The sequence below is a fragment of the Electrophorus electricus genome, chromosome 4 (assembly GCF_041902795.1).
Source record: "Electrophorus electricus isolate QZ-2024a chromosome 4, ASM4190279v1, whole genome shotgun sequence".
NCBI classification, from domain to species: domain Eukaryota; kingdom Metazoa; phylum Chordata; class Actinopteri; order Gymnotiformes; family Gymnotidae; genus Electrophorus; species Electrophorus electricus.
Window position 1 is genome coordinate 3,382,981 of NC_137500.1, and position 21,850 is coordinate 3,404,830.

At 40.7% G+C, this 21,850-nt stretch overlaps 2 protein-coding genes across 3 annotated transcripts; both read right to left on the reverse strand.

The window, feature by feature from the left end:
- Positions 1-11,242: 11,242 nt before the first annotated feature.
- Positions 11,243-12,820, reverse strand: LOC113580557 (troponin I, fast skeletal muscle-like). Its single transcript, XM_027015189.3, has 5 exons — positions 12,767-12,820; positions 12,515-12,643; positions 11,814-11,903; positions 11,552-11,728; positions 11,243-11,434 (listed from the first exon to the last, which is right to left on the reverse strand). Exons 1-5 carry the CDS (start codon positions 12,818-12,820, stop codon positions 11,345-11,347), a joined length of 540 nt encoding a protein of 179 aa, XP_026870990.2. The 3' UTR covers positions 11,243-11,344.
- Positions 12,821-13,184: 364 nt separating this feature from the next.
- Positions 13,185-20,928, reverse strand: LOC113580559 (troponin I, fast skeletal muscle-like). 2 transcript variants are annotated; one of them, XM_081711831.1, is made up of 8 exons: positions 18,537-20,928; positions 18,281-18,318; positions 17,989-18,171; positions 15,771-15,860; positions 15,500-15,676; positions 15,237-15,283; positions 14,286-14,447; positions 13,185-14,184 (listed from the first exon to the last, which is right to left on the reverse strand). In XM_081711831.1, the coding sequence occupies exons 3-7, from the start codon at positions 18,109-18,111 to the stop codon at positions 14,393-14,395; spliced, it is 492 nt and encodes a 163-aa protein (XP_081567957.1). In that variant the 5' UTR covers positions 18,112-18,171; positions 18,281-18,318; positions 18,537-20,928; the 3' UTR covers positions 13,185-14,184; positions 14,286-14,392. The 2 variants fall into 2 exon arrangements, with proteins under 2 accessions (XP_081567957.1, XP_035377412.2); XM_035521519.2 differs by lacking the exons at positions 13,185-14,184; positions 14,286-14,447 and having other exon boundaries at positions 14,685-15,283.
- Positions 20,929-21,850: the final 922 nt, after the last annotated feature.

Consider the following 21,850-nt stretch of genomic DNA (forward strand, 5'->3'; position numbering starts at 1 on the left):
ACATAACAATCTTTCCACTTTAAATTCTAAAGAATACACTGATAGTGAAATTTCTATAGTGTTCTATAGCAATATATATTTTCAGTTGAATATTTGGCATAGAATAGCCAATAAAAAGCACAAGAAGTCTGTGCATTTTTATGGTACTCCAATATACCAAACCTTGGTGTTAGATGGGGGAGTGTTCCAAATGTTCTGGATTGTAATACCAAAAGATAGCGTCCTTGATAAAAGCAACTGTCAAACTGGAATACACATCTAAGCACCCTGTATCTCATACTTGTTAAAGCCAAAATTAGCAATTGCTGTGACTGACAGGCCAGTTTTTAAATACCGTGACAGAAATGTTCAAACATCAGCGCCCACACTAAACTGTACATTATGTCTGTTTACCTTGGAAGTAAACAGGCTGTAGGTGAACCCAGGGTGAGATCTGTGCTAAAGGAGCATTGCTTCAGCAGGTCCTGCTCAGAGCCCTAAGGCCAACAAAGCACAAGATAGCGTATTCACCTCTGAGAAATGATAGTGGATATATTGTGGCAATTGCACACACAAGTTCTTAGCAGTTTCTTCATTATTAACTAGCTACAGTTTTGAGACATTCTATCAGAAGGTTGTTTTGCTGACATCAACTCCAGCAGCAACTAGTTCAGTAAGCACATTGTCTTTTGTGTTTATATATTTCAACCGTAGACCACAAGAGCACACTCAAACTCCACAGCTTATCTCTTCTTGCCCTCCAGTGCGCCTACTCACAAACAAGATTATTATTGCTGTTACCATGGCAAACAACACACCATTCAGGCCTGAAGTGCTGTTAGGCTCTTGACAATGACATGCTGCACAATAGAGACAGGCTTCAATGTCCAGCCTAGATAAACAAGTCCATCCCTCCTTTTAACACAACTCAGCCACACACAGAGCGGAGGAGTGCCCATAGACTTTAAGAACAAGAGGAGCACCAACCCCTTTCTTATTACCCCTGTGTTGAGAGTGCCACACTAAACCTAAATCTTCATGGTATGATGAAACAGATCAGAGGTTATGTGCATCTGAGGAGGAGACTGTGGATCACAAGATTTTCTCAGGAAACTATGCTGAGAAAGCGAGTGTGGTGTCATGTTTGGTGTGTAACGGATCCAGTGCAGTCTGAGCTGAAAGCTAGGCTTTTCTGCTACAGAGCTGGATATACAGGATCCAGTATGCACGTACTCCTCTGACACGAAGGTCCAGGTCGTGGCAGAGAGCCCAGAGTAAGGGCATTATTAAAACACAGGAGGCGGCTCATCGTGCTCTTTATAGCTGTGTGTGTGTGCGCGCCTGCATGTGTGTGTGTGCGCCTGCATGTGTGTGTGTGCGCCTGCATGTGTGTGTGTGCGCCTGCATGTGTGTGTGCGCGCCTGCATGTGTGTGTGCGCGCCTGCATGTGTGTGTGCGCGCCTGCATGTGTGTGTGCGCGCCTGCACTTGTGTGTGTGTGCGCCTGCATGTGTGTGTGCGCGCCTGCATGTGTGTGTGCGCGCCTGCATGTGTGTGTGCGCGCCTGCATGTGTGTGTGTGTGCGCCTGCATGTGTGTGTGCGCGCCTGCATGTGTGTGTGCGCGCCTGCATGTGTGTGTGTGCGCCTGCATGTGTGTGTGTGCGCCTGCATGTGTGTGTGCGCGCCTGCATGTGTGTGTGTGCGCCTGCATGTGTGTGTGCGCGCCTGCATGTGTGTGTGTGCGTGCACAAGAGAAAAAAAAAGAGAGAGTGGTGGAGTTACAAAGAAAGAGTCACAAGAAAGCACAAGAGTGGTATAACAGGTGGCAAGTCCCTTCATGTATGCCACATGTGTCTTGCACAAACGTCGGGGAAACTTGTCCAATCCTGGCAAACGTGTATGAACAGGAAGAGTTACCTCACCCTTCCTACCGAACTCAGGAGACAGCACATTTGAGGGGAAATGACATCACTCCATGTACACAATCAAAGACCTTGGGGGTGGTGGGTAGAACTTACTGCAAATCAGAAAACTGTAGCGAATGTGCACAACACATTTTGCTCCAGCTATAAGCCAGCAGACATCTTCACTGAAACTGGCTTTCTTACAGAAGGCTATTATTTACGAAATCTCTTCGAATTGGCTCTCACCACCACAGCTGCAGCATGCCGGCCTCCTCAGCCAAGAAACTCGATTATACGTGCAGATGTAATTAAGCTCTAACTGTAGCTGTCTGCCGTCCAGAGGGCAAATCAGGACACACAGAGTGATGCGGTGAACTGAAGCAATATGCAGTTCAACAGTAGAACAGTACAACGCCATCATCAGATTCCCTGCACAACACAGCAAGCGTCTGTTCCCCTGCCATTTGGGAAGTAGCAGCATGTCCATGACGCCTGACCCGGGAATGGTTTGTGCCCTTGGGAAGCTGCTGACCTCCATGTGCACTCGTGCACTCACTGGACTGTGACATATCACCTCAGTCCTGTTTCCATGACAGACAATACCCTTACCTCATGGCACCTCTATTCCTCACCTTATTGCATAATCAAACTTCAATCACACTGTGTGTCCTGTCTATTACCATGGTGAGAAAAAAGGTTGTGAATTATCAACATGAATTTCAAATTATCTGGATTTCTACATGAATGGCTCCTGAAATATAATGTAATAAAAACTCATTTAATGAACAATAGACAAAACATGTTTACAGTACTACACCTTGTGCAAACAATTTAAACAATGGTAGTGGCGTATGAGAAAAATAGCTTATGTGAAGCTACGTCAATACAATGCAATGCACATGTTCAGTATTTGTCTTGCAGTTTAAGACTAATGGACCCAACATTCCATTATACTTGACACCCTTCATCTGAAGGTCAAGCTACAGTTTCTCTAAGTTGCATGTGGGTATGTGTGAACACAGTCCAGGTACCACATCACTAAATCTCACAACAGTTCTTACAGTTTTCTGGCAGCAGATGAGCAATGTGGGCAATAGTTTTTTTTGGGTTTTTTTGAATGTGCATTTTATGCACTGGTACACGCCAAAGAAAGTTGTCGTGCAACATAAAAGAAGTATATTTTTGGAAGATTTCCCTGAGAGTGCTTTTTTTGAAATCATTGCCACATCACTGGCAGAGTAAAAATGCTTGGCTGGAAAGCCAAAGCCCCTGGGATTGTATAAATAGTAGGTACGGTGATGAATGCGATTGTGTTGCCTGGAATTTGGGAAAACCAAGCATTACTGACAGCCTGAAAAATAAAACTAACGAACCATTAGAAAGTAATGAACCATGTTATTCAAAACACAAACACACTCACACAGATAAACAAAAGCCTTGTATGTTGTTGATATTGATCTCAAAGTATGAAACAGTGCAAATAAGATCATTGGGTCAAAGGTAACAGGATGTCTGCAGTCCAACCTTGGGGAACCAGCTGCTTTGGTTGTTTTGCTACCACTGTTCACTTGATTTGTTCCAGTTATTAAAATCACTTTCAACCAGTCAATATGATGATTTACTTCTCCATGCTTTGGTGACATTTATATAAAAATGAGAATCACAGCTGCATAATTTGCTGAATCATCTTCACATTCTCTTCCCATCCTGACCCACGGCGCTCTGCTCCCAGAGCCACGGTTTAGGTCCCGCACAGCCGTGGCAAGCTCTCTGACATAAACAAACCCCCTCATACAGCCAACCCCTGCATTCCCACCCATCTCACACCTGCTGAGCCTGCTGGGAATGTCATCAACCCTCCGATGCTCCTGTACAGACAGGGAGGAATCAGCAAAGCCCTGCCTAGAGCAAAGGACCTCTCTCTGGGGGAGATCTCGCCGCCCACCACAGGCCAATATTATGGCCTTGCTTTCTCAAACCAACATGAAGCATTATGCAAGACTAAGCAAGCTTTTATATTTACAATCTCCACTGAAATTAGTCTTTTTAAACTGGGCTTAATTTGGGCCCGAGAATGAATCAATACCCGCAGTTAACCGCATATCAATTAGTCATGGTTAAGAAGTCAATTTTGCTGATGAAAATGTTAAAGGTTTTGTTGGTGTTCATTCATACCATATGAATATAACTGTTATTAATTAATTTGCAAACAAAGGTGATCATATGGACACAAGGGTTATGTACTTATATACGGCCTTTATAAGACATAATAGATTTTTCCATTGTAAAGCAAGCACCCCATGATCTCAATCAATGAACATCTATAAATAACTTCAAAACAGATTAAATTTATGTTTTAAAATAAAGGATGTTTCTGGAAGACTTGTGTTGCCATGGTTGGGTGCTGGGTCCTCTGGACAAGAGACCAACCCCTGACCCTGTCCTCCCCCTGGTTTCAGTGCAGGCACGAAACAGAAATTTCTGTTAGTCATAGAAAATAAATCCAGTCATCTCACAAGACTAAAGGTTGACCCATGGCTCAATGTGAGGAATGCACAGGTCTTCACTATTTCACAGACAACACACAAAGTCTTGTCTTCCTCACACACATGACCAGACCACTCCCTAGTATCATACACTTACAACATTTAGCTGACACTTACAATTATGACTGAGTACAGCTTGAGCAATTGAGGGTTAAGGGTCTTGCTCAGGGGCCCAACAGTGGCAACTTGGCAGTGATGGGGCTTGAACCAGCAACCTTCTGATTACAAGTCCAGTACCTAAATACTAGCATTAGTCCACTCACTCACCAACTCTCAGGCACACGTGCATACACTCATACTAATCACTTTCCACCTCCACATTTCACCAAAGCTTCACCAAAACAAACACTTGACAAAAATGAGCTCAGACCTTAGCATGTCCTAGAGGAGACAGTATTGCACAGGAGAGTGAGCTAATGTTGCATCTCCTGATATAGGGACTTCCAACAAGTCCTTGGGAAAAAAGCTTCAAAAACATTCCCCATTTAAACTTCAAGGCTGTTGCTACAAGCGGGAGGTTGGGTGGGGGGGGTTGCTTGGAAGAGGAAAAAGGAAAGCAACCTTAAAACAAGACTGAATCATCATAATACAATGTGACAAACTCCAACGCATCTATTTCTAGAAAATTCAACAAACTATAGCTGAGTGCAGCTTCTTTCACACAGCAGTGCTTTGAGGGACACTTTGTATTTCAGGAAAGAAAGAATAATTTTGCTCGTTAGTCAACAACTACAAAATGAAAGACTGAACTACTGTACAATTACTAAATCATATGGTATACTATTGCTTATAATCAGAATGATCAGTATAGCAATTAGGAAATATGATCAACATTTTTGACGCAAATAAAAAGCTACACTAAAGCAGTAGATTGTAATTATAATTATGAAATTCATGTACATCAGTAAAATCAACTGTAACAGCTGAAAGTTTGTTTTCGAACAAAGCAGAAGGATTCTGGACATATTGGGGACAAGCTCAGTGCTTAGAGCCCTGAGCAACTGGCATTTCACTGGGAGAACTCGCAAGCCACTTGAATGCCACATTCCACAAACTCTCACTCTTTCCACGGCTCTCCATGTCTTTATGGGCCACACACTAGAGAGAAAACCAGAAACCATGTCATCAGAAATAGCCTTGGCCATGCTAGAGGGTCTCAATATTACACAATTACACAGAGTATTGCTACTCTGTTTTGTCTCAATAGTTAACAAGAGACCTTGGACTAAACAGTGTAAATAGCCAGGTAAAATGATCACTTCTCATTCTGTCTGGGAGCATTTCCAACAGTACCATGTGTTCGGAGAGAAGGCAAACGGGCAGACTCATAAAATTTGACAGTAACCGTGGCACGCCAAGCAAAACGTGTGACACGTTATTTAATTCTTATTTATACCTTTTCCGTGATGATAATTAGTGCACTGGTGTCAGTTTGCCCTGTGCTGGATCCACTTTTGCCTTAGGTGGGAGCCAATCAAAATCTACATGTGAATGAGACCATACATTGAAGGCCGACGCCAAGCGGTTGAATAACCCCAGTCGTCAAACCAGTGGTACACTGAAAATGACCACTTGCAGAGAAATGGAATGCGGGAACTTGTACTTCTAAATGAAAGCAGAGAAGAAAATTGATCTTCCTCATCATGTACTCCCTCCAAACTGACCAAATATGTGCATTTAAAACGAATCTGTCCATTAAGCTAAATGGGCGCGTGTTCAGAATTTGTGACAAACACTGTTAAACGTTATTAGAGAAGAGATCATCCAGTGCACATCAACATCTTACTGTCGGACAGGAGCGGTGTTCTTCTGGAAATGCAAACCTACTGTGATTGCTAACGAGGAAAATGGGCAGCACTCCATGCCCTGTCAAGCACACAGTCCATATCCGAAAATCTGGCGCTTTTTTAGAATTTGACCCAAATTACTGGACATAAATTCAACTTGAACTGAAACTCTGCCTAGTGATGATTTACATTTGACCCTGCAATGCAATATCTGGCCCCTTCTTACAGCAGCTTCCCTGCCACCTGATCCATGCAGCGGAACATAACTAGGTGGGCCGGTTCTCCGTCCAGCACCAGCTGCAGCTGCCCACTCGGTTTCACCTTTTTTTTGGCAGATCCAGAGTTGTTTTTTGTGCAGGCGAATTCCGCGCAGCCGAGATAACCGCGCGAGGCGATGCTCACCTGGCGCGGGGTGGTTGCTCGCGGGGGGGAGGTTTCGCTGCTCCAGGCCCAAGGGCAGATCCCACGTGTACGAGGTGTGCGGCTCCCTGAAAGGCCTGCATCATGAGTGTGTGTGCCTTTCACGACCACATTTGGTTTCACACACAAAAAGGAGTGAGTAAGCGAAATTTAAGAGCTAGACATGTTTACTGACACATACTCGAGCGTTGATGAGAAACATAAATGTTTTTGTGTTGACTACAAGATACATTGAATGAGAAACAGCTTTATATGTATCCAAATCTGAGGAAAATACTACACAGAAAATATGTTTTCTCTCTTTTCCTCTGGTTTGTAATCACCAGTGTCTTTTCGAAGGCAAAACATCACAGAAAACAGGCCTATTGTTTGAAGAGATGGAGCAGCCCAGTGAATTTCAACAGCCACAGAACCCTCATCTGTTCCTTTGCTTGTGTTTGGCCACTTACACAAAAGTACTGCAATGTCATCTATTCAGATCAGCCTGAATACCAGTCATATTGCTGACAAAAATCAATTGTTTGTCGTCTGTTTCATACTTATAAGATGGTAAGGGAGTATCAACGTATCACACAGTATAAGCCAACTTGATTTTGTCCTTACTGAAGTTTTGTATACAAGCTAAAACAAGAATTTGAACACCTCAAACCAAAAGATCAAATGACAATTTGTTTGGGTTCCTAAACATTGGGTCGAGGCCCTCCAGAAAGAAAGGACCATTCACACGAAGATCAGACCCTAGGGAGACCCTAGGAACTCTAGGAACAAGAAATTCACTGTAATCTCAATGTTTGCCTTTTTCTCAAAACCGTCACAAATTTTTCTCCAACATTTATTTTCCTTTAATGCCCCTGCATAAACCTCAACACGTATTTATAGGCTTAGATATTTGCTGCTAAGTGCCAGAGGACTGTTTCCTTTTCTCCAGTGTCACATGTTTGTGGGAGCCTGTCAGAAATGTAGACTTCTAACTTTACAGAGGGCAGTGATATGCAAGAGAAGATATGAACGTTCCCATTGCTGCTGCTGAGGTGATACACAATCCCAATGAAAGAAAGCCAGAGACATCGAACAATGTGGAGGTTTAAACAATGTTTCCTGCATAATGCTATTGTTCTTAATATGTTTTTCACAGAAGTTATTATGTCGATATCAGTGCCATCTTGAAACTATTTAGAAGCGCAATCAACTGAGAGCTAGTCCAGGGAATGCTGAACCAGATCAAATAACCTGAGTTAATGCTCCCTCTAGTGGCCAAATTAAGAACGTGGCGTTAATAAACTATATGAGTCAGTGGAACATTCAATACTTGCTAACCCCAAATTTCACTGGGGGAAAAAATAATTCCTTCAGCCTGGCAAAGATTATGTCCTCAAGCAAAAGTGGAACACAACCAACCCTCTCGGGCCCCAGATCACAAAACCCACTAAAAAAAAAATCCTAAACTGGGTAAATTTACCTTCGCCTGTCCCACACGGAGACTGCTGACAAATGCCATGATCTTGTGCAGTCTGGGAAATGGGGGTGTGTTGTGTATGGGCTGATGCGGGTCACTTCCACACATCCTGTACTGCGTGCTTCATTAGCGCTGATAGGACCAAACTGCATGCTAAACAGACATTAGAAACATGCCAGTTTCCCTTAAGGAGCCCCATATTACTTTGGTTAAATATTAAACTCATGTAAAACATTACATGATGTGTTTGATGGAACATTAATGGCTTTTTTGTCAGAAAACATGACACATTACTGTTGTGGCAAAATAGATTTATAAAACCTTTTTGGAACCAACTAATTGTTTTTATCATTCCATTTAATGTATTCATATTTGAACTGTTTGTCTGTTTCTGATAGTTCCAGGTGGGTTGTTAAAATAAGTGCTTAGGACACCTTTGGTAATTGTAATATTAATTGTAATCAGTAATAACACTGCAATTGTGTCAAGATGACATAATGTATGACATTAAGCTTTTCTCTGTGCTACAGTTCACCAGATGGTGGTAGAATTGACCTTCGCAGTGCGTTAGTGAGCAATGTATTAGTCCACAGAGGCCACCCATTAAACACCACAAGCCAATACCACAGTTACAAGCAAACTAATTTGAATGTATTCTTTAATATAAGATTTGCATGTGAAATAGGTCAAGTCCAAACCCTTTGCATACTTGAATGTATTGAATAACATTAACTAAGAATCTCAAACCATTTCACTGCAAGTTATATTGTGTATGACTATGTATGTGACAAATAAACCAAACTTGAACTTGAACTTGAACTTGAATTAAAATTGATAAATGTTCATAAGGTTTCTGCTTTCTGAAGTGTATAAGCTACATGGTGTGTGTGCATATTCATATGTGTGTGTGTGTGTGTGTGTGTGTGTGTGTGTGTATGTGTGTGTGTGTGTGTGTGTGTGCTGGACTGTCTTGAGTCAGAACAGTTGTTTTGGTTTTCTGGGGCCTATTTTCTCACATCTGAATAAGGCTGGTTATTGCAGCAGGTCCTGACATACACCGGCGTAATAACGTGTTAGGCATTGTCAGATCTGCCAGGCACAGCCAAAAGCAGATTTACTAGTGCATGTTTTACTTCTAGAAAACAGTGCATCAGTAGAATGCCGTTGCTTCAGTCTAAAACGTGACACCTGGGGCAAATTCACAAAAAAAGAGGTTTTGTCCAGCTGGTAGATGTAATAAATGCATATATGATATGACCATTTTCTAAAGGAATCCAGAAATATCAAATTCACATTTCAATTTCCAACTAAATGGACAAGATACACTTTAAATGAATATAGTTAAAAAATGGTAGCTCATCTGTCTCCATATTTTAAGGTGTAGCACATCTCAGTAAGACCGGGGCTCCTAACATAGCTTGGTATCTTCTTGCATTCAGTGCTTCAGGGTCAGGAGTTATACTTAGCAGGTCAGCTCATCTTGGTCTCACGTTCAAGCTCCTGGAGGTAACCTAAGAGTAGCAGATATGGAGCAAGTAGACATGGGAGACGCCATTAACTCCAGGCAAGCCTCACCATAAATGGAGGCACCAGGTGTCTGAGTCCAATCAAGAGAGCCTTGCCATGATGAGGCCTGAGAGCATGTCTGCAAGGGTTTACATGTCCTGCGGTAGAAGGGTTGGCTGTTTCTGGCACTGGGTTCAAACAGCTTCTTTGCAAAGGAAAGTGAATCATTGAAACAGATTATTATAGGATGGAGGAAACGACTAAAAGTAGGAACTGTGTAATATAAGATGAAGCCAAAAATAGCTTTTAATCTTTGGCCATGAAGAAAACATGAGTTTAGCACTAAGAATTAAGCATCAACACACACCTCACTCAGTCATGAATAAGCAGTCACAGGTCACATAGCTTCATAGATACTATTCTATACCAGCTAACACAATTACACATGACCCTACAGGTTACAATTACCACTTCACACATTGCATAAGTCACATGTCCAATCTGTGGTAAAATGAGAATGGACTGAGTAGATTAAAGTTTAGACACATCTGATACATTTACAGTTCACCTTATACCTTCAGGCAGAACTTCCCTTCAACTGGACTTTTCACAGCTTCTATAAATAGCGCTATCTCATCCCTGTACAATGAAATTAATGCAAGGAAAAGACAGCAAATCCCACCTTGTTTGGATACTGTGGGTTATATGATTCAGAATCAGATGACTGGATTGTATTTGAAATGCATTTCTGATTTCATAGCCACAGATCTACTTGGCATTAAAAAGGTTTCAATACTGGAACCAGCAGAAGAACCCCAAAACAGATAACACAACTAGAAGATCTAAACCACATTGAATTTATTTGTCGTGTGTGTGTGTGTCTGTGTGTGTGCGCAGAGTCAGCTGTTGTACAGCACCCCTAGATCCAAGAGGGTTAAGGGCCTTGCTCAAGGGCCCAACAGTGGCCACATGGAAGATCTATGATTCGAACCAACAACCTTCAGATTAATAGTACAAAGCACTATTCACTAGATTATCACTGCCCCAGTTAGACTTGTAATGTAACCGATTAGCTGCAGTTTGTGCTAAAGTAACAGACGTCATTATTTTTAAGATTTGCTTAAGAACTAAATAAAATAAAGAAGAATCCAAGAATGCAGACTTGTTCAGTGATTGATTTCAAAGACTAAGATGCGTCAGGCAGAGAGGAGAAACAGGGCATGAAGCCTGAATCTCATTGTTAGGAATCTTTTCATCTAGTCAAATTTCCTAAACATTTAATATATAAATCATGTTTTTAAAAAAGTCTTTATAAACGCATATTCCCAAAAGTAATGGTAGTCCAACCACTTAGTAAAATATCTATATGTCTGGTGTTGTTATTGGCTTTGTTTGTCCTGTACAGCTTTTCCGTAAATTGATATTCAGTAAATCCCCTAAACTAGTTGTAATAATATTCAATTCATCTTAACATTATTTACCAACACACATTAACACTACAGCTCATCATGGTGTAATTGGCTTTTCTGTATAAAATGTATTTACTTTGAGCCATATTTGAGCATGAGCAAAAAAAAGAAAGGCACATACACTTGTACACACTAATCATTTAATTCCATACATCACGACATAATAAAATGTGAAAAATGTCCTGGAAAACCATCTTTATTGAAGCAAAGGGTGAGGGGTTACAGAAAAACTGCCAGAGAAAAATGACGACTTTTCAAAAAACCACTGCTATCCATCTTAAGCCTCAGACTCGAACATCTTCTTTCTCCCATCCATGCCGGCTTTGTCCTCGATGTTCTTACGCCAGTCCCCAACCTGTTCAGCAGACTGAGAAACAAAACATTTGATACACACCATAAATACAGCAAAAAGGCCTAACAGAGTAAAAAACTGTCAAAAAGACACAAACTTTCACATGTTGTCAAAATGCGCCTTTATACCCACCTCCTCTTTGACCTCCTTCTTCACTTGTTTCAGGTTGGCCCTCAGATCCAGAGACACCTTGTGCTTGGAGCCCAGCAGAGCCTGAAGCATCTGATCAGCAGACATGCGCACTTTCCTTAGCACAGGCTTCTTGAACTTTCCTTTCAGGTCAACCACCTTAATCTTCAGGTCCTCGATCTGTAGGGAGATGCTGAGTGAGAGGCCATGGTTTAAACCCCATATATGATGTACATTGATCGTTTACGTGTTTCATGGTCTTCACCTCCTTGTCTGTCTTGGCAACCTTGGTTTCCATGTCATACCTTTCCTCATCAACCTTGTCGATGGTCTGATTGAGCTTCTTGCACAGCTCCTAGGGTAAGAATAAACATTTAGATCCATAAGAATGGATTTATAAGATGAGCGAGCACATGCCACAATAATTTAAGATCACGAACGTTGTCTAGCATGTAAAAGTAGAACAGGTAAGCTTAATTACTTGGAGCAATTCATAATGTGACACCGAACGGGAAGAAATTTAATTATTTAGCATTTTCAAATCGGTTTTAAACGTATGACAAATCACCAAGTATCGCGGCCTTGTTTCAATGCAAATGTATAAAAGTAAGTGCAGACCAACGAATCATCCTACGCCTTCACTTCATGAGTTGCATGCTAAGGAGTGAAAGTTTTAATGAATGGGGAAAGCGTACAGAGACCTGGAGCTCTGGGGGTTACTGAGGTCTCAGTAGAGAAGTGTTAGTTATGCAGAAGAACACGGAGCGGACATGAGGCATCGGAGGGTTGCAAAAACTCATCACAAAGAAGCAGGGAAACAGACAACATATTAGCTAGTAGCAAGGAGTTATAGATATGCTCTTTCTCCCCTGTTCTGGCTACTGCAAAGCCCTATTAATCACAATGGCCAGTCCATGGTATTTGCTACTCAGCCAAGTCCGTATGCTTGTTCGGACTAGAATTTACTTGCAGCTCCTGCAGGGATCCAGGCAGGGACAAGGATGGGCAGTGCTCGTTCATGTAGTTCTCCTTATCAGTCGCAAGCTGCTTGGCTTCAGCCTCCAGCAGGCCAGCAGCGATGGAGAGCAAAAGGCTCTGAGGGAGGGAGAAACTTGGATGGGTAGGACATAAGAAAACTGTATGTGGCTGTACTTCTTGCTGGAACTACAAAGTTGAACAGAATTTCTGTTGGCTATTATAGTTTTGCTCTGTTTTTACCTTCAGGTGATACCTGCGACTGGATGTCATCTTTTTCCTGTCAATAAAAAACATGTAACAAAAAATATGTAATAAAAATGTCAACTGACAATTTAGTCGTTTTTGGCAAAAAAAAAAAAAAAGCCATATGTGTAATTAGAGTCAGCTAAATGTTTCCTACTTCATCTTTTCTTCTCATATACACACATAAAAAATATAAAATATTATATCTAATTATTTATTATGCTTATTATTACATTATTATTACAGTTGTCATTGTTGTTTAAGCTACAATTGATGTATTTATTATTTTTCAGGGGTTTTTTTTATTATTAAAATTGCAATGCACTTTGAGGTGTGTAATTTGTATGAAACACGCCATATAACTGGGTGCACTTACTCTGACATCTTGACAGTTGCATATGTTCACACCCTGTTAAAAGAATTAAGGGTCATCAGGGCCATCAGTTTCGCTCCACACTGTCTAAACTGCGTACTTAATATTACACAGGTTCACTCAAATGCTTGCTGTTGTCAGGAGTGTCGTAGGGTGAAGCCATAAGCTTGTACTGTACAAGCCTTAACATATATCTGAGAAAGTTAAATTTAGGCAAGCAGCGTAACGTACCCTCTTCTGTAACATGTAGCCTGCTCGTTGCAAAGGTATACAAGTTCCAAAACTATTAATCTTTATTATTAAAGATATTATGAAATATTGCTTGATCAGAGTATACAAAATAGTCTTGTCAGAAATGTAAATGATGTAAAAAAGAGTTGGTCATATGAACACATTGATAGAAGATACTGAATAACCTGACATATTTGATCAGCATGTTTCTTTGAAAAAAAAAGACTTTCTAATTAAAATGGAAAATAACAGCAACAATGCTATAGTCCCAAACACAATCATTTATTTAACTTGCTGCCAAAACTCTAGCAAGAATTCTTAATTCAAGGCATGTGTCCAGAGCTGTAAGGACATTCGCTGTACTGCTACACTGCAAATTTTTATTTATTTATTTTTTAATGATAAATAATCAGCTTTGATCTTCCTGGAAAAATAACTCACATATTGAATGCATGCAATCAATGAGCTATTCTAGGTCAGGAGAGTGAATGAGAAACAGCTGAGACTGACTGTGGACAAGTGCCCAAAACTGCAACTACAAGGCTTAAGAAGGCTCAGTAATAAAACACATCCAGTGAATGAATGTGACCCCATACTTTATGGCAATTCAAATTTCACCTCTACTCTCTCAGAATATGATATTGCATACTCTGTGCTGCAGGAAAGCCACTTACCATCAGTGCTTTCATGTTTTATTTATAGAATTCATTTTTACATACCTTTGCATTGCTCCTTCAAACTCAAATACTTGCAGTGATAGTGTGATAAGTGTTTGCTAAGTGTCCTTGTCTGTCTCAGAGAAGATGCTCACCTATGCACGAGAACAAGGGCAGAACGCAGTTGGCGAAAGGACAGAAAAGACCGGCAAGCCCCAGTGAGAGAAAAAAAATCAAATAGGATATATATGGGAACCTCTGATGGCTCAGCACATCCCAGAAGTCCTGTTTATGGAAATGGATTCCAGCCCACACCAATAGGCCAGTGAGCCTGAAATACTTGCAGCCCAACCTCGGCAGACCTCATAAATTTCCCTCACTTGAAGACCTCTCAGATGAGGGCTGGCTTCTTCTTAGCCTACACAGTCAGAGAGAGGCAAAGTTCAATAGACTTGGATGCATCAAAACCACTGACCATTGCATCAAATTCCATACAATTGATTCTGTGTGCTTGTGTAAGAGTATGCATTGAATTAATAACCAATTCAGGTTCATTTCAATTTCAGGTAAGACATTTCTCTATAACTGAGTAGGGTTATAAGATGCTGACCCTTCCGTGTGTCAAGGCCACCTCACTGAACCTAAAAAAAGCTCCTTTCACTGTTTCCAGTTTTATTAAAAGGAATGTTGGAGTGATTACACAAAAATGTATAGTGAGAAACAAGAGTTAAGATGAGAAGTCGTCTTGAAGAAGTCAATGAAGAATGCCTGGTTTTAATGTGGTGCATCAGTAATGGGTGGGGGGGGGGGGGGGGGACCTCTAGCGACCTCCAGTGGTCAGGAGAGAGTTAATAAGAGTAAAGACTGCTCCTCCAAAATACAAAAAAATATCACATGAACCTAAAAGGCAGCAAAATGTAGGCAAATAAAATCTAAAATACTCATACAGAACAAATATGATGGTAAAGGTTTTCTTCAAAATAGCTCGTTTAATTATAGTGTCTCGTCAATGATATACATTTCTCCTTCAGAACACCTATACTATATAAAACAACTGCAGCTGCTAGCACTGGTACCAACATGCACAGTAAAACTATTTGCAAAATATGACACACTGCACAGCCCTGGAGAGGATTTAGAGTAAACAAATAAAGAAATGTCTGAAAATTAGGCCTCGCCACCCTCAAACATCTTCTTCCTCCCATACATGCTGGCCTTATCCTCAATGGTCTTCCGCCAATTGCCCACTTCTGGCTGTGAAGAAACAAACAACAGTGTGTGGATGGTACATAGCTGCATGAAAAAGATAATAACACATCATAAAAAACCAAGCACACTGAAAACACTGCCCGGAGTTGGAATTACCAACATTAATGCTCACTACCTCTGTCTTGGTAACTGATGTACTCAGAAGGCAGAGATGGATTCAGTAAATATAGGCTTTTATTTCCACAATGAATGTAAGCTCACCTCCTCTTTGACCTCCTTCTTCACTTGTTTCAGGTTGGCCCTCAGATCCAGAGACACCTTGTGCTTGGAGCCCAGCAGAGCCTGAAGCATCTGATCAGCAGACATGCGCATTTTACGTAAAGCTGGCTTCTTGAACTTGCCCTTCAGGTCAATCACCTTAATCTTCAGGTCCTCAATCTGTAGATGCACAAACCCGTAGTCAGACCATCCCGAATGGCTATGCCCAGCTACTGTTTCTGCGTCTAGTACACATGTTGACTGATCGAAATACCTCTTTTTCTCCCTTCTTCACTTTGGCCTCCAAGTCGCATCTTTCCTCATCAATCTTGTCGATGTCATGACGCAGCTTTTTGCACAGTTCCTAGCCACATGTTGAATGATATATTCACTGCATTGTAAAAATGTGCTGTAAAACTGCATCATTCTAATGGAGTGTCACTGAAAATAGATTTTTTTGTTTTTGAAACAAAAAACATGTTTGTTTAGGAAGAATTTCAGCATATTAATAATAATAATTCCACATAGTTTATAAACTACAGCCATGAGAAACACCTAATACAGGGCCTTGAAAAAGTATTCATTCATTTTTTTATGTTACACCTACAAACCTTTTTTTTTTATATGATAAACAAACACAAAGTAGCAAGTAATTGTGAAGTGAAAAGAAAATTATGCATGGCTTTTAAATTTTTTAATAAATAAAAATGTAGCATGCATTTTGTATTCAGCCCCCTGTACTCTGATACCCCTAAATAACATCCAGTGTGACCAATTGCCTTCAAAGGTCACCAAATTAGCAAATAGAGTCCACCTGTGTGTAATTTATTCTGAGTATAACGACAGCTGTTTTGTGAAGACCTCAGAGGTTTATTAGAGAACATTAATGACATCATCATTAAAACCAAGGAACACACCAGACAGGTCATGGATAAAGTTGTTGAGAAATGTAAAGCAGGGTTAGGCTGTAAAAAAAAAAATATCCCAAGCTATGAACATCTCACGGAGCACTGTTCAATCCATCATCCGAAAATGGAAGGAGTATGGCACAACCGCAAACCTACCAAGATATGGCCATCCACCTAAACTGACAGCCCAGGTAAAGAGAGCACTACTTAGAGAAGCAGCCAAGAGGCCCATGGTCACTCTGGAGGAGCTGATCCACAGGTGGGACAATCTGTCCTCAGGTCAAGTATTAGCTATGTACTCCACAAATCTGGCCTTTATGGAAGAGTGGCAAGAAAAAAGCCAATTTTAAAACCAAGCCATAAGAAGTCTTGTTTACACTTTGCCACAAGCCATGTAGGGGACACAGCAAACATGTGGAAGAAGGTGCTCTGGTCAGATGAGACCAAAGTTAATCTTTTTGGCCTAAATGCAAAACACTGTGTGTGGCAGAAAACTAACACCATCCCCACCTTTAAACATGGTGGTGGCAGCATCATGCTGTGGGGATGCTTTTCTTCAGCAGGGACAGAAGCTGGTCAGAGTTGATGGGAAGATGGATGGAGCTAAATACAGGATCCTGGAGGAAAACCTGTTAGAGGCTGCAAAAGACTTGATACTGGGGCGGAGGTTCATCTTCCAGCAGGACAACGACCCTAAACATACAGCCAGAGCTACGATGGAATGGTTTAGATCAAAGCACATTCATGTGTTAGAATGGCCCAGTCAAAGTCCAGACCTAAATCCCATTGAGAATCTGTGGCAAGACTTGGAAAATTACTGTTCACAGATGCTCTCCATCCAATCTGACTGAACTTGAGCCATTTTGCAAAGAATAATAGGCAAAACGTTCAGCCTGTAGATGTGCAAAGCTGGTAGAGGCGTACCCCAAAAGACTTGCAGCTATAACTGCAGCGAAAGGTGGTCCCACAAAGTATTTAGTCAGGGGGCTGAATATAAATGCACTTTCCAGATTTTTATTTATTAAAAAATTTGAAAAACATGTATCATTTTCTTTTCACTACACAATTACTTGCTACTTTGTGTTTGTTTATCACATAAAACCCCAATAAAATACATTTAAGTTTGTAGGTACAACAAGAACAATATAAAAAAATGTGGAAAAGTTCAAGGGGTATGAATACTTTTTCAAGACCCTGTAAAATGTGAAATGTTAAGGACTATTGGGTTAGAACATTTATTGTTCCACTCTGTATGTTGTGAAGAGAGTGTCCGAGAGCTCTTAGGTTAACCATGCCACAGGCATGGTCAAACAAATTACTTTAAAAACGCATTTCAAGCCAAAATTGCTCTTTAAACCGAATTGATAAAACAATTTGTTCTAAGCCTTTTCAAACACTGCAATCTTACATTCACACAGCTGCTTTCATGAAAATGTTTACCTTTGAGCGAAGGTAAAATGACGCCCAGCGAGAGGATAATCCGTGCTGTGGCTCCTCACCACGCAGTTTTAAATGCCTGCGTGATTCCCCGCTACGCGCACGCAGAGGACTGCTGGCACTGTGCTAGGAGCCCGTGCGGCATACCTGCAGCTCCTGGACGGAGTGCGGAAAAGGCAGATCTGAGCAGTGCTCAGACATGTAGGCAGCCTCGTCAGCCACAGACTGGGACGCTTCCTTCTGCAGCAGGGCCTCAGCTATGCTCAGCATCAAGAGAAGAGGCCTCCAGTGCTTTATTTCTCCCTCAGTGCTGAGCTACCCTGATACCATCTAATCATTCAAAGATCACAAAAAAAATGATCACGTTACATTTTTTGTTTTTGCGAATTATAAATATATTTTCTTCAATTCTTAAAGAATCATAGATTTTTTTCATTACCTTGAGAGCATGCCTTCGGCTTGAAGTCATCTTTTTTTCTACACACACACACACACACACACACACACACACACACACACACACACACACACACACATATATATATACACACACACACACACACACACACACACACACACACACACACACACACACACATTATATTCACATTATATATATTTGTGGGGGAGGGTGTGGAAGGACAAATGTGAGTTTATAAGCAAATTAAGCATCAAAGAAAAAATAAAATACATACTCAGACATCTTGGCGGTATCTTTTTAGACCCTCCCTATATACAAGAAAATGTAAATTTTAAATTACATTTTAATTTACTGGATCTTGGTCCTTTCACTCATCTTCCAGGATAGTGGACTGAGTAGCTCAATGCAATCAGAGCGTGTCCTCCCTGTGGTCCACTTTTCACCTTTATCTGTGCAATCGATAACAGTGGCTACAGTGTGGCTACTTGTATTGATGTAGAAACCACCTTTGATCACATGCTTTGTGAATGTGTGCACTTGTATCCTCACAAGCATCGTTCACAGCCAGCAACGTTCAGCAGATCAGAAATGTAACTGTTAAATATGTAAGGTGCCCTGGCCTTACCTAAGCTCAGAGAAACAGATCTAAGTATACATAATCATGCCATCTTCCCGCAAGCAAATACATGCTTCACCCTGAGATCTGATCTCTAGAAAATATTTGCCATCAGATCTCTGGAGATGGCTACAGCAGTGAAAGTGTTACACCCCAGCCCAATACTCTCACCACCAACTCCAACTTTATCATTTTAGGCTAATATTAATCAAATTACTGCCAATCATATTCCTCACAATTTCTCTAGGTCTTTCACTCCAGCGAATATCTGTGTGCTATCCACAGGGGCAAAGCCATACTGAACAGCACATGCAAAATATGCAAATTCTTTTGTAGTTTTGACAACACTCTGACAACAAATTACATTGGCATATGCAGTTTTCTACATTTCTCCTGATATATTTCTGGTAACAACCCAATAGCTAATTCTGAGCCAATCCATGCCATGCTAAATAGTCATGCTAGCTATTGTCATTACTCAAGCATTGCATGCCTGCTCAGCTATGAAACAAAATAGCGATAGTTATTAATAGCAGATTAGGTCATCATAGTCCTGTACTGGGTTCTTACTATGAAAATCTAATTAGACTAATTAATTTAAGATTAATTAATTTATGTTTTGAATATGGAATATGCACCTAAACATTGAAAACAAAATTATTATATTTTCTCAATTTTTCTAGTATTTTATCAGGGTGACAAAAGACCCAGACATTGATTATTTCTGAACTTTCTATTGCTCTCAAAGAATAATTCATAGTTATTACAGAAAGAGAAAAGTATCCAGAAAACTAGAAGAAGGTTGAGAGGCCTGGATCTACAATGAAGCCTAGACTGGTATTGGACGCTGTCTCATCTTCAGGTGGTGTCCTGTATCACCAGACAACGGGTCCACAACAGAACACGGACACTCAGACTTCCAAAGCAAAGCAGCCAAAGAGCGGAGCGAGGGAGCTGACCCTTTATCTCCCCTATCTGAGAGTGGTGGCAGTGGTAGGAACCTGCGCGAGGAACGGTTCAGGGAGGGGCGCCACTGACACACAAACACCGACTTCTAACAGCATATACGGCTGGCATTGGACCACCAACACAGAGTGCCACCCCGCTCCCCCACTTATGGTAGTGGAACCAAAGACATTAGTATGCCAGGTCCCCGAAATATCACATCCACTCCATCCCATCTGTTCCAATTGCCATACTTTAAATAGCCAAGACAGGGAAGAGCAAAGTTCCAGATGACTATTTAAAAGAAAATGCACTTGATAATGTGAAAACAGAAAATGACTCAATTCTCAGTGAATTATGTAAATCTAACATTGTAAGGAAGATAATTTTTATTGGTTTGTTTATTTTAGTGGTTTTTGTTTGCTTGTGTTCTTGTTATTTTACCATTTTTTTATTTAGTATTGTAAAAGTGGCTAATATTCAGTGTTTTTTATTTTATTAGTTGGTTAGTTTAGTTGTTTGTTTTAAACAGTGCAGAAATCAGTTTGGCCTGACTGCCTTGTTGTTATAATTTTAAAGTCTGCCTCCTTTAGTATTTTGCATTAAAGATTTTGCATTTGGTAAGACATCTTTTCTCCTTTTTACAATTACAATTTTCACTTACAATTTTCACATTGATAAATTATTTGAAAATTTAGACAACTTACCATTGTATGGACAACATTTTAGTTTGCTTGTTTGTTTTTTTTAAATTTTGGTTTGTTTCTTAAACAGTGTTGATTTGTACCTTGCCAACATACCTCTGCAGCTTTTAGTATTCTGCTTTAAATGTATTTGGTAAGACACCAACCCTGTCTTTAGAGCCTCAGTCACGGATATGTGTATATGAAGTAATACCTGAGATGAGCATCTTTAATGCGATCTAAACGTGATGCTCGAAGGGGGGAAAAAACGGCACTCTAAAAATAAACTCCGGAGACCCAGTCTGATTAAACAGACAGAATAAGAGGAGCAGATGACTGATGCCTGGTGCAGCGTGTGGGTCAGGGGATCCTCCCACTGCCTCCTGACCATATGGTTTAACACTGTTCAACTACAGAGCGCACCAGGGGAATTCTCTGCGGTGTTACACCCAACAGAAGAGAAACAGGATTGGCTCCAGCCAACTAGACGTTGGCACGTCCTCATCCCCACTCTGGAAAGGTTCCTGAGTTCTCTCAGTGAGGAGGCAGAAGAAGTGGGGCGACCGTGAGTGAAAGCAGTGGAAGCTTAATCACTGTGTGCTCTGCTTGACAGATTTTGAATGCATTTATCAAACGAAATTGTTTCTCCCTCTTAAAAGCTGAGAACGTAATAGGTAGAAGTATGTAATAAGCTTTAGTGTGCAAGTGACAAGAAATGTAAGTTGAGATGGTTGCAACACAGAAGAGATGAAGGGAAATGTCACCAAACTCTTGACTACCCACAATGCCAAAGCAAAACATGCCACTAGGATTTAGTATTTTATGTGGGAAGACTAGTTTAGTAAGCTTCAGTACTAGCACTTTGGACCATATTGGCTATGTTCTCTGCATTTGAAATAACATTTCTTCTTTTATTCAAACACAATAGCATGGTGTATGACAAGCAATGTGGAGTGATTGCGTGCTTGTGATGCTCGTTTAGATGTAGAGAAAAGTGGCAACAAACTAGAAGCAAGTCTCTTAAAACTTGCTGCATTTTTGCTTGTTAGAAATGTCCAAGATCCATAGATTTGGATGTGGTTTAGCTAAAGAAATTCTCTCCATGACAAATACTTTCAACTCACAAAACTTTTTTTTTTTCTTTAGTGAGGTGCAGCAATAAAAAAAAAATCAAGCTGTGACCATAAGTGGGAAAGAAGAATGTAACATATCATACCTGTAGTAGCAGAGCATACCAACAGATGTCAGAGTTTCTTCAAATAGCGTCAGTCCTTCAAGCACCATCATGGCATCATGTCCTGTCTTCTATCTTCTGTCTTCTGTCAAAATCTTCTGTGTAGCAGT

Bases quoted from the DNA above. Each gene is read 5' to 3' on its own strand.
- LOC113580557 (XM_027015189.3), bottom strand. From the start codon at position 12,820: ATGTTTTTTATTGACAGGAAAAAGATGACATCCAGTCGCAGGTATCAC. The intron at 11,904-12,514 runs GTAAATTCTAGT...TTCTTACCCTAG, and splicing joins GATCCCTGCAGGAGCTGCAA to GAGCTGTGCAAGAAGCTCAA. The intron at 11,729-11,813 runs GTGAAGACCATG...ATCTCCCTACAG, and splicing joins TTGCCAAGACAGACAAGGAG to ATCGAGGACCTGAAGATTAA.
- LOC113580559 (XM_081711831.1), bottom strand. From the start codon at position 18,111: ATGCTGAGCATAGCTGAGGCCCTGCTGCAGAAGGAAGCGTCCCAGTCT. The intron at 15,861-17,988 runs GTATGCCGCACG...ACATGTGGCTAG, and splicing joins ACTCCGTCCAGGAGCTGCAG to GAACTGTGCAAAAAGCTGCG. The intron at 15,284-15,499 runs GTGAGCTTACAT...GTTTCTTCACAG, and splicing joins AGAAGGAGGTCAAAGAGGAG to CCAGAAGTGGGCAATTGGCG.